The 15,000-nt window shown below is 40.3% G+C and overlaps 1 protein-coding gene across 2 annotated transcripts in view; it reads left to right on the plus strand.

Moving 5' to 3' along the window:
• LOC111341163 (voltage-dependent L-type calcium channel subunit alpha-1D) overlaps nucleotides 1–15,000 on the plus strand; it is a 33,971-nt gene that overhangs the window by 13,290 nt on the left and 5,681 nt on the right. The window contains exons 18-42 of one of the 2 annotated variants that reach the window (XM_088760828.1): nucleotides 519–729; nucleotides 1,008–1,074; nucleotides 1,826–1,901; nucleotides 2,265–2,361; nucleotides 3,251–3,380; nucleotides 3,840–3,899; nucleotides 4,037–4,143; nucleotides 4,698–4,785; nucleotides 5,258–5,365; nucleotides 5,711–5,763; nucleotides 6,574–6,619; nucleotides 7,106–7,206; nucleotides 7,348–7,549; nucleotides 8,119–8,277; nucleotides 8,755–8,865; nucleotides 9,382–9,465; nucleotides 10,571–10,651; nucleotides 11,507–11,626; nucleotides 11,789–11,854; nucleotides 12,094–12,185; nucleotides 12,286–12,448; nucleotides 13,008–13,232; nucleotides 13,360–13,465; nucleotides 13,775–13,885; nucleotides 14,435–14,565. In XM_088760828.1, the coding sequence (XP_088616954.1) occupies nucleotides 519–729; nucleotides 1,008–1,074; nucleotides 1,826–1,901; nucleotides 2,265–2,361; nucleotides 3,251–3,380; nucleotides 3,840–3,899; nucleotides 4,037–4,143; nucleotides 4,698–4,785; nucleotides 5,258–5,365; nucleotides 5,711–5,763; nucleotides 6,574–6,619; nucleotides 7,106–7,206; nucleotides 7,348–7,549; nucleotides 8,119–8,277; nucleotides 8,755–8,865; nucleotides 9,382–9,465; nucleotides 10,571–10,651; nucleotides 11,507–11,626; nucleotides 11,789–11,854; nucleotides 12,094–12,185; nucleotides 12,286–12,448; nucleotides 13,008–13,232; nucleotides 13,360–13,465; nucleotides 13,775–13,885; nucleotides 14,435–14,565 (2,795 nt within the window). The remainder of the gene's footprint in view (nucleotides 1–518; nucleotides 730–1,007; nucleotides 1,075–1,825; nucleotides 1,902–2,264; nucleotides 2,362–3,250; nucleotides 3,381–3,839; nucleotides 3,900–4,036; nucleotides 4,144–4,697; nucleotides 4,786–5,257; nucleotides 5,366–5,710; nucleotides 5,764–6,573; nucleotides 6,620–7,105; nucleotides 7,207–7,347; nucleotides 7,550–8,118; nucleotides 8,278–8,754; nucleotides 8,866–9,381; nucleotides 9,466–10,570; nucleotides 10,652–11,506; nucleotides 11,627–11,788; nucleotides 11,855–12,093; nucleotides 12,186–12,285; nucleotides 12,449–13,007; nucleotides 13,233–13,359; nucleotides 13,466–13,774; nucleotides 13,886–14,434; nucleotides 14,566–15,000) is intronic. The other variant, XM_088760829.1, reaches the window with a different exon arrangement.

The raw sequence follows: 15,000 nt of genomic DNA on the forward strand, positions 1-15,000 counted from the left end.
GCGGATCCATGAATTTTTGATTGGCGGGGGGGGGGGGGGGGGTTCCAAACTTTGGTTCAGAAAGGACTGTTGGACTCTTTGAAGCAAATTACTTCTCCCCCACACCCCCTCCCACCAGTCGCGGTTGCACGTTATAATTCCTTGGCCGCTTACCGTTTATTTGGATTCATTAAAAAAATCAGCCAGTTAAAGGTTATATACGATCCTGTCTCAAAGTTGTAAGCGTCAGGTTTGATAGGGGGGGTCCGGGCCCCCCGGACCTTCCCCCTGGATCCACCACTGCTATCTACTCTGTCGTCTTGATTTTTTTCTTTTTCATCATGATATATTTTGTCTAGAATCTCTAACTTTTAAGGTTCAAAATCTCTCTTTAACACCGTCTCACCTCAATACACCCCTCTGAAAATGATCATTTCTTGTGAGCTTCGAGCAAATATTTCTACGAATTTTCTTTGCTGAAATTAGAAACGTTTTGTTTTGTTTTGGCTTGGCGTGCGAGGTTCCTTAACATTTATCAGACATTCTTCTGAATGTGTTCTTGGCCATTGCCGTCGACAATCTTGCCGACGCTGAAAACTTAACAGAAATGGAAGAAGAGAAGAAAAAGAAGAAGGAGAAAGCCAGGGAAAAGGAAGCCCTAAAAATGAAAGGTTCCGTGGATTCGCAAAGCAGGATTGACCAGGATGGTGCTATTGTACCCAATCACAGTTCAGCATCACGGTCAAATGTGTAAGAACTAACTTCTTGTATGCGGGGACTGGGTAGAGAGAATCAACTGAGATCTTAGTATCTAGCGGAAATGTTGTGACCCGATGAACATGTGACAACCGTTCAGCCAATACGAAAATCATTTGGTTCACTTTAGATTCAATTACAGTAAATGGTTTAAACCATTAAACCATTTAAACAAGTTGATAGATTTAAACCTAAACCAATTTACTACAGACGAGAAGTGTGCAACGTTACGCCAGAATAAAACAAATCGCATTCCCCTTTGTTTTTTTTAGAACACTAGACAAATCAACACAAGAACTTCATTCCACGGGAACTCTCAACGGAAATGGTGTTGCAAGAGTAAGTTTAACATTAATTGGACAATTGTTGGGTGGTATGGTACACTTCTTTGAACAAAGAATGCATCGCCTGTTCACAATCACGTTATCTTGCGTGACTTTTCCTTCTTTTTGGCTAAACGGTGTTTTTCTAGTCCTGGTCACGTAATCTTGTGTGACACAGGAGTGTCTCTTTTCCTTTAGAATTGGTCTAATAATCGGCCAATGATAGTTAGCTCGATCATTCGGCGCTTGATGTGTTAAGAAAGGAACCGTTCGCATTAGGGTGGCTTCGTTAGATGGTGCCTACTTGTTACATTTATGCCTATCGATTCAACGCGTGGAAATTTCTGAAGGAAACGGAAACGGAAACTTTTTAAACTGTTAAAAAGTAAAAACATTTTTATAATGTTTAGTTTCTAGTATGGACATTCTTAACAAAGAGGTCTGATTGAAGGGTAACGCGTGAAGTGTCAAATGCTGTCATGTCCAGTCCAAATGGGAGTATCGTTCCGCGAGAGAAAAGTCTGAGTTTGGGATTTTTTGTGAAGTCAATCACGAGCGTGAGCACCACATTTGTTTGTTTCGTCCATCTTTTGTTTTCCTTTGACCAGTCGACTTGTTCAGGAACCGGCATGTCAGGTTTTGGATAAGGGGTTTTGTCAGAGATAAAGTTATAGAATATAAGGCGACTTAAGGTAATTGTAACTGGGCCAAAGTTATAGTTGTGGGAGTCACCCGTGAAACTTTCTCTTTTTAAATCCTCTTCACAGACAGCTTCACACGACGATGTTGAAGCCCAATCTACCGACATTTCCGAGATTGTAGGATCAAAATCTGCAGTCAGTAGTAAGTCTTACTCCACTCTACGTTGTTGTTGTTCGTTGTCGTTCCTGGGCGTCATTTGATATTTGATGACGCATTTCGTTGAAGTGTTAGAAGAGGAAGAGCCAATCAAAAGCGAATTAAAATAACACAAGGAACCAATTAGAACTCAAAGTAAAAACAACCGAATTGTCTTAAGCGCGGGAAAACGCAGACGACCAAGTAGTGAGGCATGTGATTGGTTGAAAGAGTGGCGTGAGTTTAATCAACCGATTACAAAGCGGATCCAAGCAAAACCAACAGAATCTCAAATTCCTTTGGACACTGCATTGACAATTTCCCTAACTGTCGTTATTTATCTTTTGTTTGTGTTTTTTGGTGGTTTAGACAACAATGAAAGTGCTAGTGCTAGCTCAAGTGACGATATCGACAGGGCACCAATGCCGCCAGAGTCAGCTTTATTCATTTTCTCTCCTACTAACATGTAAGTATCAACCCTTGGACTCCTGAAAATGACTAGCATCTAATTTCTCCTTACAATATCACCCCTGAATCACACATTAAGGTCAGGAGAATTAAGGAAATGATCAACAGCCAAACAACCTCTTGATTGTTCAACAAATTCTCCTTGTCAGCACCTTAGGAAATGTGTAGAGAACAGTATGGAGAATATGCATACTGATGTTAGGGTGTAAACGGTTAAGATAAGTTAAGTGTGAGTAGTGTGCCTATCTGACATGCAAAGATACCTTTCACGTGGCGCAAAAAAAAAACTTCATCGGCATCCGAAGCAAAATGCGCGTAGGAAGGGGCGCGCGCGTAAAAGAAAACCTTCTTAACTGTTGAGCGTTGTGCGGTGCGTTTCAAACTTGATTGTGGGATATCAGTTTCCGCGTTAACGCAGTAAAGGGTTTGAACCCAGGAGAAATAGCTAATCGTGAGCTCTCTTCATCCGGATAAGAGTTGTCTTTCAAAGAACTGTTGTCGGTAGCAATGGCCGACGTTTTGACTACCAGAGCGGAAGTCATCGAGTTCAATAAGAAGTCATGTCAGTCGAGTGTTTTGAACGTAGTTATAGATTTTGCCTGGAAATCGCGACGGCGACTTTCGACTTTTGGCTATCGATTATCGAATGTCAACTTTTGATTCCTGACCTTTGACGATCGACTTTTGACTTCGTCTTTCAATTTAGAGTTGCCTGTTAAACGCAGCTTTGACTTTCGACTTCGACTTTCGAATTTTTTACCGTCGACTTTTGTCTATCGACTATCGTCTTTCGACTTTCGACTTTGCTTTGGATACGACCAGTTTCGTCGTGACCATCATCACTATCACCAACTAACACGACAATTGTTCTGTTTTTTCTTCGTCAGATTCCGTGTCGTTTGCTACAAGATCGCCACCAACACATACTTTGTTAATTTTATTTTATGCCTCATTATTGTGAGTAGTATTCTGCTGGCGGCTGAGGATCCACTCAATGCTAGCGCAAAGAGAAATCAGGTAAGGTGTCAAGAAAGCAGATCTCCTGAGGGTGTGGATTGGGTGGTGGTCCTGGGTCCAAGTCCAAGGCCGCACCCCTTAATTGCCAACTGGTTTGCCTCTTATCAGTTGGGATTTTCAACTTTGTCTTGTTTCCGTTGAATGATTTGCATGGCTTAGCTCCACTAGCATATGTTCTATAAAAACTTCCTTGGAAAACCAAATTATATTTTTGATATTTTCTTGAGGAGAAGGGCAAGATTGTCTCCTAATACTCCTTCCTGGCTGACTTGTGGGGAGTGTATTAGCTTTCGTCACTCAGGGCTCGTTTCGTCGGGGTAGACCTATACTTTAATGTTTTTTTTCCTAATTGTAATATTCATATAGCTGTGTCACACAAAGAAACGCTCCTTCAGGCAACTTTATTCTCACGGACGCTTTTCAATGTCTCTTTTTGTTCTCCCTTTCTTTTCCTTGCAGGTTCTCAATTATTTTGATTATTTCTTTACATCCGTCTTCACTTTTGAGATCCTCGTCAAGGTAATCGTGACACAATTTCATTGAGATCGTTAAATGTCATTTATGTACATTACTTCCGAGTTGGGAGGTTGCGCAGTATCTGTCGAGAAAAAAATGTTTAACTAAGGGTGGGATTGTCCTTTTTTTCCTTATTTCAGTTTATTTCCTATGGTCTTATCCTTCACAAGGGATCATTCTGCCGCAGTGCGTTCAATCTATTGGACTTATTAGTCGTATCCGTTTCTGTAATTTCAATAAGCCTCAGGTAAGTGTGTTAGTAAAAGTCATATTTTGATTCAGGCCCCCGTCAACAGCTTAAGTTGAAGATGTAGGTGGATCGCTCGAGTGTTGAGTGTCGGGTGTTGGAGAATAGTTTACAAGAGTAGAAATCATCCACGAGGTATTTAAATAAACCAAACTGGGCCGAAACTAGTGTAGGATGGAAAAGATTGGAAAACTTTTGGGTGAATTTAAAAGAAAAAGTCATGCATTTTTAGCCGAAAACGAGACGCTTATACGATTCATTTTGGTTTTATCAACTGAGTTAATGACGTAAATTTGCCGCCTTAAGAGTTTTTAAAAAACCTGACGTTTCGAGCGTTAGCTCTTTGTCAGAGCGAATGACGAAGGGTGTGCTCCAAACGTCAGCTTTTAATTTCTTTACGGTGACCAATTTAAATTATCGACTCAGTTGATAAAACCAGAAGTACCTTGTTATATTCCCCTACCGATGAACCACCATAGTTTCTTTAGAAACTTGCCAGCTTATACCATTAGCTAAGTGGTGAACTGACTTATGTGTGCAACGATTTTCCACAGGACTTCCCAGTTTTCTGTTGTCAGAATTCTCAGGGTTCTCCGAGTGTTAAGACCTTTGAGGGCGATTAACAGAGCGAAAGGACTCAAGGTAATCGAAACTTATCTCGTTTACGTCTTTCGTCGACTGAGATCAACAAATACGAGTATAGATGTGACTGTCACCTAGCTGATTGAGTCTGATTGGTTGGGGAATTGGCGTGACTTTTTGGACCAATCGTATAGCGTAGTAAAGCAATCCAAACCGAGCTAGAATTATTATCGACGCGTTCAACTGAAAAGTACTCTGTAAGAACAAATTATCTGAACTAATTCACAAGGAAGAATATTGCAGCGAGAAGGGAAAATTAAACATCAGGCTCCGGTTGTTTCAAAGGGCGGATAACGCTATCCAACGGATAAATCACTATCCAGCGGATAAGTGTTACCAAAACGTACTGTGCTATCCACCGGATAGAGATTTATCCAGTGTATAGCGTTATCCATCCTTTGAACAACCGGGGCCAGATCTGGAAGTTGAAAAGTGTTACATGGTTATGTTTTTGTTTTTTTTTTTCCCACAGCATGTGGTACAGTGTGTCTTCGTAGCCGTGAAAACGATCGGAAACATCATGCTAGTTACCATGCTCTTCCAGTTTTTGTTTGCTGTTATCGGTGTTCAGCTATTTAAGGTAAGATCTCAGGATACTACCAAACTGTTAAAAGCAATATTTGAAGTGGAGTCTGTAAGGCTGAGGTGGACGGGGGGGGGGGGGGAAGGGGGGGAAAGGAGGGGGGAGGGGATGGGGTGCTAATTAGTAATTTTAGCGGGGGTGGTGGTGAAATGCAAAACAACTTCATGCTGGGTGCTCCTCTGCATTTCTTAACTCCACGGGTGAGGGGAGTGGGGGTGGAGCAATGTTTAGTCGGAGGTTGGGAAAGAGGTTGGGTCATGGGAATATCAGGTATCTACTTATTCCGTCAGGTTTTTGTAGTGACTAGCGATGACTAAATTTTTTTTTCCTTTCATTCGAAAGGGGACTTTCTTTTCTTGCAATGATGAAAAGATACTAACTGCAGAGGAATGCCAGTAAGTGTCTTAAAATAGTTTTCAACATTCCTGAGTTGAATGCGAGGGAGTCATTCGTTGGCGTGAGCGACTCGTCATGTGCCGATCGATAGAATCAACTGATTTGATTTCCGTACGGGGAAATTTTTTTAAAGTAAATCGAGGGGTCAATAGAATAACAATAGTTATCACCCATCGAATATTTTTGCTCGCGCGCGATTGGTCGAAACGCAGCACACGACCGAATAACTGGCTGATCTCCGAGAATATAACCCAAGCGATATTCCCCAATTTTCAAACCTTACGTCCACTGCGATAATTCTTCGTTTTAAATTAATTCAAGATGAAAAAGGGTTTTGTGGTTGTTACGAAAGGAAAGAAATATATTTCTGTTCATGAACTCCCAGCAAAGGACGCTCAAACTTAAACATTCACGCCGCATATAGTGAGCTGCTCGTAAACATTTTTTCAAGCGCGTTACAATACATTTGAAGGATAATAGCCTCTATTTTGTGCGAAAATATGTACATATAGTTGTCCTTAGACATTATCTGTTCCTCGAGGCTCACAGTTTTCCTCGAGCTTCGCTCTCGGAAACTGGTTGTTTTCCGTGGACAAATATCTGCACATATTTTCGCGCCAAGTAGAGGTTATTGTTTCATTCATCAAGGATATGATTCAATTTGACACGATGATTGCGTTGTAGGATATTTTATTAGGAGTAGTCGGCAGCTTGTAATTTCCAATATCCATGGGAGTAATTCTCGAAAGCATTTCATCAAATTGTTTATTGTTCGTCGATGCAAACTAATGTAATTTGATGTCTTTCAGGGGAAACTATATCGATTTCAAAGGACCTGGATTATCAAACCCAGTGGTGAGTTTCGATGTGTTGATAGATTTTTATAAAAGATCCATGATGACCCAAGCGGCATTGCTCTTATGTAGCGATTTATGGTTGAGTGCATTGTGTCAATTAGCCGGTTTGACCCGAAGGATAATTTTGATTTCTACGAAATCTGTTAAGTGCATGGTTAATTCTTCGTTCCCCTATGCAAATAGGGCCTCGGCCAGAGAACACCGTTGATTTCTTTCGGTTGCCAGTCTGTCAAGCAGCCCCCAGTTCCATCTTCCGTCCCTCATTTATTTTTCTACGGTTGTCCTCCAATGTCTAATGTATACAGGGATTTATACTAAATATGTATACTACTTACACTAAAATACTTAGTCTTCTAGCGTTACAGTACAAGCGCCACTTTTAAAACTATCATTTACTTACATTTAAAAGAACGTAGCCGCTATATCTAGTAGATAAATGTCAGACTAAATTTTTAACGTGAAGTAATCAACTCTTGCTCGACAGGTTAAAGAGAGAGAGTGGAGGAGGCATGACTTCAACTTTGACAATGTTGGCAACGCCATGTTGACGCTATTTACTGTGATGACCTTCGAAGGGTGGCCGGGGTGAGTGAGCATGCTTCGTTCTGCACATTTATGCCTGTAGATTAACCATGGATATTGAACACTCAAAATTTCCAATTAATCTACTGCCTTAAATTTGCCAAAGGCGTGTTTCTTAAATCTGTTGTTTGCTCTTTTCGATAGGATTTTGGAGAATTCTATCGACTCCACTGAAGTAGACAAGGGTCCGAATCAGAACAACCGGCCATGGGTAGCCATTTATTACATTATCTACATCATCATCATTGCCTTCTTTATGGTCAATATCTTCGTTGGTTTTGTGATCGTCACATTTCAGAGCGAAGGCGAGGAGGAGTTCAAAGGGTGTGAACTGGACAAGAATCAGGTGAGATACGGACGAGACGTGAGTAAGACCTCCGTCAAAAATAACGCCTGTTACATACATACATACATACACACACACACACACACACACACACACACACACACACACACACACACACACACACACACACACACACACACACACAACACACACACACACACACACACACACACACACACACACACACACATACATACATACATACATACATACATACATACATACATACATGGTTTATTTGATGAAGCAGGTTACTGGGTAGGCAAGACGAAAGTCCTGATGTGGACCTGCTAACTAATTTAAAACTTTACACTTAATTAAGAAATAGAAATATGTGAACTGCACGCGAAATTTATACTATCCTTTTAATGGTATTCTCGTAAAGTGGTAATCGACTACATGATGTTTAAGGCGATGTTTTAGTTTGGCTGCTGTTGGTACGTTTTGATGCAGTGTCAATGAGGAATCCGTTTCGAAACAAAACTACGCTATTTTGATCACTGAAATATTACAGTAAGGCTTTATTTCTTTTATCTAACGAACAAAGTTGTTCTTGTTCCATTCCTCAGCGTCAGTGTATAGAATTTGCACTGAAAGCCAAACCGCTGAAACGTTACATACCTGAAAATCGCCTTCAGTTCCATATATGGCGCGTGGTGACGTCACAAGCCTTTGAATATCTGATATTCGCGTTTATTGTGTGCAACACAGTTGTTTTAATGATGCAGGTATGTCACACTTTCATAAAGTTGCGTGACTCATCTTGAAAGTCTCGCACACTACCGAAGCTGTCTGAACAGAAATATCCTTTATTCTTGCAATCAATTTTACTTCAGAAGCTTGTCGAAAACATTGATACAATTTTGAAAATAGAAGCGAGAGAAAGTAAGGCAAAGGTGGTGCGCATGCGTGAGAGATCTCTGCCTGACCTATGGGATACAAAGTTGTAATCAGTTTGGGCTTTAACCAAAAATATCCATTTGACTGTGTCCTAAAAATTATTCAAATTACCCCCATTCTGCATATCCCAATCTTTCGTGATTTCTCTGCTTCTGGTATCGTTTGTTTCTTTTCTTTCTTTTTTTTTTGTTATCCAGAGGACTAAGTATGCAGAGTTTGACCCAAATTCCCGCTTGCTCTTTGAACTACAAGGAATATTCACGTGTCTTGCTTGAACTTATTTATTTTGTGTTTTCTTACACCAGTATTATCAAGAACCAAAACTTTACACCAGAGTATTAGACGGCTTCAACATCGGTTTCACAGCAGTTTTTCTTCTGGAGTGTATACTGAAGCTCATCGCTTTTAAACCAAAGGTGAGACAAACGTATGTTGTTGTCTGTAGTCCCTTTGAATGCTCTCTTGCGAGCGTACTCCGCACTGTAAGGAACAGTTTCTTGATAGTTTATAGTCATTTGCCACACAATGTTCTGTGTCGTGTATGACAGCATTGCATGAGAGTTGAAGTCTGTACTCGAGCCAAGGGTCTCATCCAGCCACTGCTTATTCCAATTTCCTTGGCATGATGCGAACAGGAGTGTTACTACTCCCCCCTGGATTGGGGAGTCCAATAGTCCATTTTACAGTTGTGTGCTTGGTTGCCAAGCCTTTGAACGGGAGTGAGGCTAGGGTTGACCTTGTTATGATACAAACCTTGCTGCCTTTCAAATGTAAATCACTTTGTTATCATGCTAACTAGATACAGGTCTCTATCACAACAAGGTCACCTTCAGCCTCACTCTGAATCAAAGGCTTGGCAACTAAGTACTCAACTGTAAAATGGCCTATTGTGTTACACTGTGTTTCTTATGTGTCCTTTTTCTTTCAACCAGAATTATTTTACGGACAGATGGAATCTTTTTGACTTCATCATTGTGGTCGGCAGCATTATTGATATCACAATGAATGAAGTTTCGGTGAGTACATTCACTTAGAAATCCGCTGACTAGTCTTTTGAATTAATTGAATGAGTTAACTCCTTTACTTGCTGAGTGTTCTGTATCGGCACGTACAGGGAAACGTCACGTGCGTGGGAGAAAGAGGGAACTGTTTCTCGTGCGCGTTTCTGCTCTCTCGCCTAGGTGGTTATCGCGATTCAAGTTACTGAGCGCCGGTTTCTTGGACTGATCACGAGAAATATGAAGGGAATGAATTACACTTTAAGTCCTCAAATTCACTTGGAGGCTTTTACTGGTTTACACAAAAGAAGCATTCCTTAAATTTTTTAGATTGCAAAGCGCTTAGTCTCCCCAGTCTCAGTCTGATCCTGTTCATTCGTACTCAGTCCCTCTCATTACCTGCGCAAAAATACCGATTAATCTGCAGTTTGAAGACATATGTCAAAGGGTTACACCATTTATGTTGTTACTTATGAAATATTTTTTTTTCAAAATAGAAGTAAAAATCCGCAACTTTCCCTTGGAGGTTTCTTCTCCTTCTCTTCAATGAGTATCACATTAGTACTTTGTAATACAATAAATTTCTAACGGTCTCCATACACCCGAAAAAGACCTGCCTCCCTGTTAGCGAATGAATCGCTCTAAAATTGGCCTGCATCATTTTTTCCCAAGCCGGAGTGCTTAGCCTCTTATTACTCATAACATTATCAGCCGTGAATCAAACATGAAAATCATGAGAATAAAGGAAATAATCACTAACTAAAGAAGCTCTTGATTGTTTAACAAATTCTCCATATCAGCAGCTTAGGAAATGTATAAAAAAAAAGTACGGAGAATATGCATACTGATGTTAGGTTATAAAAGGTTAAACTCCTGATAAATATTCACACTACAGGGCTCGACATTAACTTTTCATCTTACTAGCTAAGTGGCTAGCGACAACTTAGATATTACAACTATTTCAGTTTGTTTACTGGCTAAACTGGCTAGTGGAAATCAAAAACCAGAAGCCAAACCTGAATGTCTACTAGTCTTTGGCTAGTTGGCTACTGTGTCGAGCCCTACATTAGATATCAAAACAGCTAAATCATTTAAAAGCATAAAGACCCTTTACCTTTTGTAGGATGTTTTCAGGAGACATCGTGGTATTTCGGAGCTGGAGCTAGCACTGGATAGTGGCTCCGATGGGCGTATTCAGAGAATTGTAAGAAGATAAACAAACCTTAAATTAACATTAAAAACTCTTAGCTTAAAAACGGAAAGACCCGCTCCAACTGGTCACGAGTTAGCTAACTATTACTTAAACAAAATTATAAATTTTGATTCACTAACGATTAACCCTAAGTACTGTTTAACAAACAAATAGATTCCATATGGAATATAATTTGTTTTATATCATTAAAAAGCAAAACGTTTTTAATGTTGACGTCATCTATGCGTCTGTCCTCCAATAGATCATGATTAAGAACCAATCAAAATACGAGTACAGGTTGGCTTATCATGTAAAAAAAAAAAACATGAAGAATAAAACGCAGTCTTCAGATTTCTCAAATAGTTGTGTCAAAAAAATTACAAAACTAAAGAGCTCGTAATCTTACAGGAAAAAACGGTTGCTAATGTGTATCTGTCACACTGATCAAAAAGAACTGAAGGATATATAATGGACGACGAATAGCGAGCGAAGCGTTCTATAGTTTTGTCCTGACTAGTGGGTCGTCTTTTTCTTGCCCTTAAGACGGTTGAAGCGCGTTGAAGTACGTAATCTGTAATAGCAGATGGTTATTAACCGTTCAGTGGTTTAGAAAAACATTCAACGTAGGTTGAGTAAACGTTGTAACTGAAGCCTCGCGATTAAACTGCTTCCATTGAAGTAAACTGCTAACAATGAAGATTGTTCACTTACAAAATAATGATTTAAAGATTAAGGAGCAAGCTTTAAATTAATAAGTGTTTGAAAGAAATTCAACATGAACACATTTTCGTGAAGTAATTGGCGCTTGGGAGTACTTTAGTAAATCATGTGATTTGTTATTTTATTGTAATCTTTTTTCCTCTTCAGAGTGAGCAAATGTTTGCTTTTGGTTTCTTCCGTTTGTTTCGAGCCCTGCGTCTCGTCAAGCTGCTCAACCAAGGGTCTGGGATCAAGACTCTCCTTTGGACCTTTATCAAGTCATTTCAAGTGAGCTCTTCTGATAATGTCTCTTATGTGAAAGTCGTTGTCTGCTTCCTTCCTCCCCTCCTCCCCTGCCCCCCTCCTCTCCTCCCCTCCCCCCCTTCCCTCTAAATCACAGCCTTACCTTTCCCCTCTGAAATGCAAATTTTTATTTTCTGTTCTTTCCAGGCTCTTCCCTATGTGGCTCTTCTTATTGTTATGATGTTCTTCATCTATGCTGTGATTGGGATGCAGGTATGATCTCAGTTTTCAAAGAGAGAGATTTTAAACGCTTCATTCATCCATTCTCCGCTCTATTGTCGTGGTTTTTCTTCTTCAAAATGCCCAGATTGGAGGCGCGACCATAGAACTTAAAAGTGCGACAACTTAACCTCCAGAAGATGAGCGATTGACCTCTTTGTTCGAAGTGAATATAAATTAATTTCAAAACAATGATGATAGCTGCTTTACATCTTGTTGTTCTGTTTCCACAGATGTTCGGTCGTATTGCTATTAACTCCGACACGGCGATCAACAGAAACAACAACTTTCAGACATTTCCTCAGTCCCTTATGGTACTCTTCAGGTAAATTGAACGCTCTTTGTCTCTCTCTTTGTGATTTATACACCTCTGCAAAGCTATCACAGAGCTCACTGCTCACCCCACTTTGCATTCTTATCTGTAGGTCCGCAACGGGTGAAAACTGGCAACAGATAATGTTGGCGTGTACGCATCGTGATGATGTCAAGTGTGACCAGAACGCTGACCCGCAGGAGCCATCTGGGTTATGTGGCTCAGACTTCGCTTATTTCTATTTTGTGTCTTTTTATTCCATCTGTTCGTTCTTGGTGAGAATAACTGAAATTGGGATAAATGGAAAAAAGTACCTGGTTTGGGAATAATGATTTCTGTGGATCTCTCCTATAGCCCATTTCCGAATTACCCTTGGCCTCATTTTCAAAACGAGTCCTGGTGCTCATCCTTTCATACGACTATAAGTTTTTATTCACATGCGAATTAAACTAATTTTCACAAGAATGGTTGAGCACCAAGCCTCGTTTTGAAGAAGAGGCCAAGGGTAATTTGGAAATGGGCTATTAAGGGCGTTCTGGCCCATTTTCTCATGATCCAGACTTCAACACGCTACTTGAAAGAAACAAAACAAAGCTGTCTTTGCAATTTCCATCGATCATTTCTCTCGACACTTATTAATTTTGTCAACTATATGTAGTATACGAGGCAAATATATAGACGGGTGTAGTACATGGTATGTGCTTTCTGGTGGACTGTTAACAGCCTCGTTTTTTTCCACGAAAAAGCACCTGTATAGAGAACGAGAAGGTTAAGAGTTATAATCCATCCGTGTCCAGCCCAATTAAATTTTCTATCCATTTCACTCTGTTGTAGATAATCAATTTGTTCGTTGCCGTCATCATGGACAACTTTGACTACTTAACTCGCGATTGGTCAATTCTTGGTCCTCACCATTTGGACGAGTACGTGAGGGTGTGGTCCGAGTACGACCCTGATGCACATGGTTGTGTAAAACACGTGGATATAGTGACTGTTCTAAAGCGAATCGCCCCTCCTCTGGGCTTTGGAAAATTTTGTCCTCACAGAGAAGCTTGCAAGGTAGATACTGATCTAGTTGATGTATACAGCGTTGTCATAAATCCAAAACCGAAATAATCTCATTGGCTTAAAGCACAAGTTTAGCACCAACTGATGAGAATATTTGTCCTTTTTTTTTTTTCTACAGCGCCTTGTTACTATGAACATGCCGCTGACCAAAGATGGAATGGTAGACTTCAATGCAACACTTTTTGGACTAATCAGATCATCCTTAAACATAAAAAGACCTGAAGGTACGAAATCGAACACAAATAAAACTAGTCAATCTTGATTCGTATTAAAGCGAGATCTTTTTGCTCTATAAAAAAATCCTTTATTGACCAAGCTTGTCTGGTCAAGATGGCTGCATATTAGCTTCGTTCTTTTTTTGCGTTTTTATGGACTTAGACTTCGTTTCGGTCCTTAAAAACGCGTAAAAAACTCGGTCAATATCCAGCCGTCTTGACCTCACGCTTGGTCAATAACGCATATATTTATATATCGCATAGGGAGCTGCGTATCGTCGCTTCAACCATGGAATTTTTCTTTCTTATGTTCTTTAGGAAAAGGATCAATAGACAAAGCCAACGAAGAAGTCCGTAATATTATCCTTCGCATCTGGCCTAAAACGTCCATGGAACTTTTAGACAAAGTAGTGCAGCCTCCCGGAGTGCGTAAGTGGCAACTTGGTTTACTTCTTCAATCACCAGCTCTTAGTCTAATGATCGAAGTCATAATCGCTTCTCTTTTCAGCGAAAGCATATTTACTGCTTGTATAGTGATGAGAATGATTTTGTGAGGGGTAAACAGTATACTGCTATATATTCCAAATTCCATCCAAAGCCATCCAAACCGGGCTGAGTTAATGGAAACATCTCTAATGCTTAGTCGAGCTACGCGATGGTTCATCTGATTTTTGGCAAAAACATTACAGTCATTTGCAATCCCCGCATGTATTAATCTTTTCCATTCTTCACCTCCTTTTTTTATTTCTGGCTTATTTTTATTCTTGTATTGTTTGTTTACCGTGGCCCACTATTTTCAAGTAAAGGAAATTTTATTTTCCATCGTCACGATTGCAAGACAGAAGCAAATCTTGGATCCTTGACGTCACTCTGACCCTTGATCTCCCCCCCGCCACGTCGATTAGAGGCTCGGCCCTTAACCAATGGGAAAAGCCATAAATTACAAACGATTTTTCACTGGCTGTCTGTTGTTTGCAGGTGATGACGTCACAGTGGGTAAATTTTACGCCACCTATTTGATTCAAGAGTACTTCCGTCGGTTCAAAGCGAGGCAGAAGGCACAGAACCAAGCCAACGAACCCCATGGAAACAGTACGATGGCTCTACAGGTAAGAATGTGGTCTTATCATGGTCATGTGTGGTTTTGTGCCGAACCAAGTGCTATGGATCATTTTCACCTCATGTTATGACGTAATCATGCCATGAGGTTTAGGTATGGACCTGGAATTCACTTACTCACTCAATCACTCATTTCGTCGTCTGTTAGACAATTAATTTATATATTAAACGTAGATTGATCACGTTATCTACTGCCTTCCCTACTGCGTTTGACTCGTTCCCAAAGGCCGTGCTACTGGGAAATGGGACAAAGGTGGAATGTTTTGCCTGAGTATATGAAGAAATCAAAATGGCGTCTTATGTGTCGGGCCGGACGCTAATATTATTAACAAATGGATGTGTACAAGCATTACTCAACAAGATGCGAAAGTGGCATCGAGCTACATTTGTAGAAGTCTTTCGGCTGAATCCCTTTTCTGTCTTTT

This window comes from Stylophora pistillata, chromosome 5, assembly GCF_964205215.1.
Source record: "Stylophora pistillata chromosome 5, jaStyPist1.2, whole genome shotgun sequence".
Taxonomy (NCBI): domain Eukaryota; kingdom Metazoa; phylum Cnidaria; class Anthozoa; order Scleractinia; family Pocilloporidae; genus Stylophora; species Stylophora pistillata.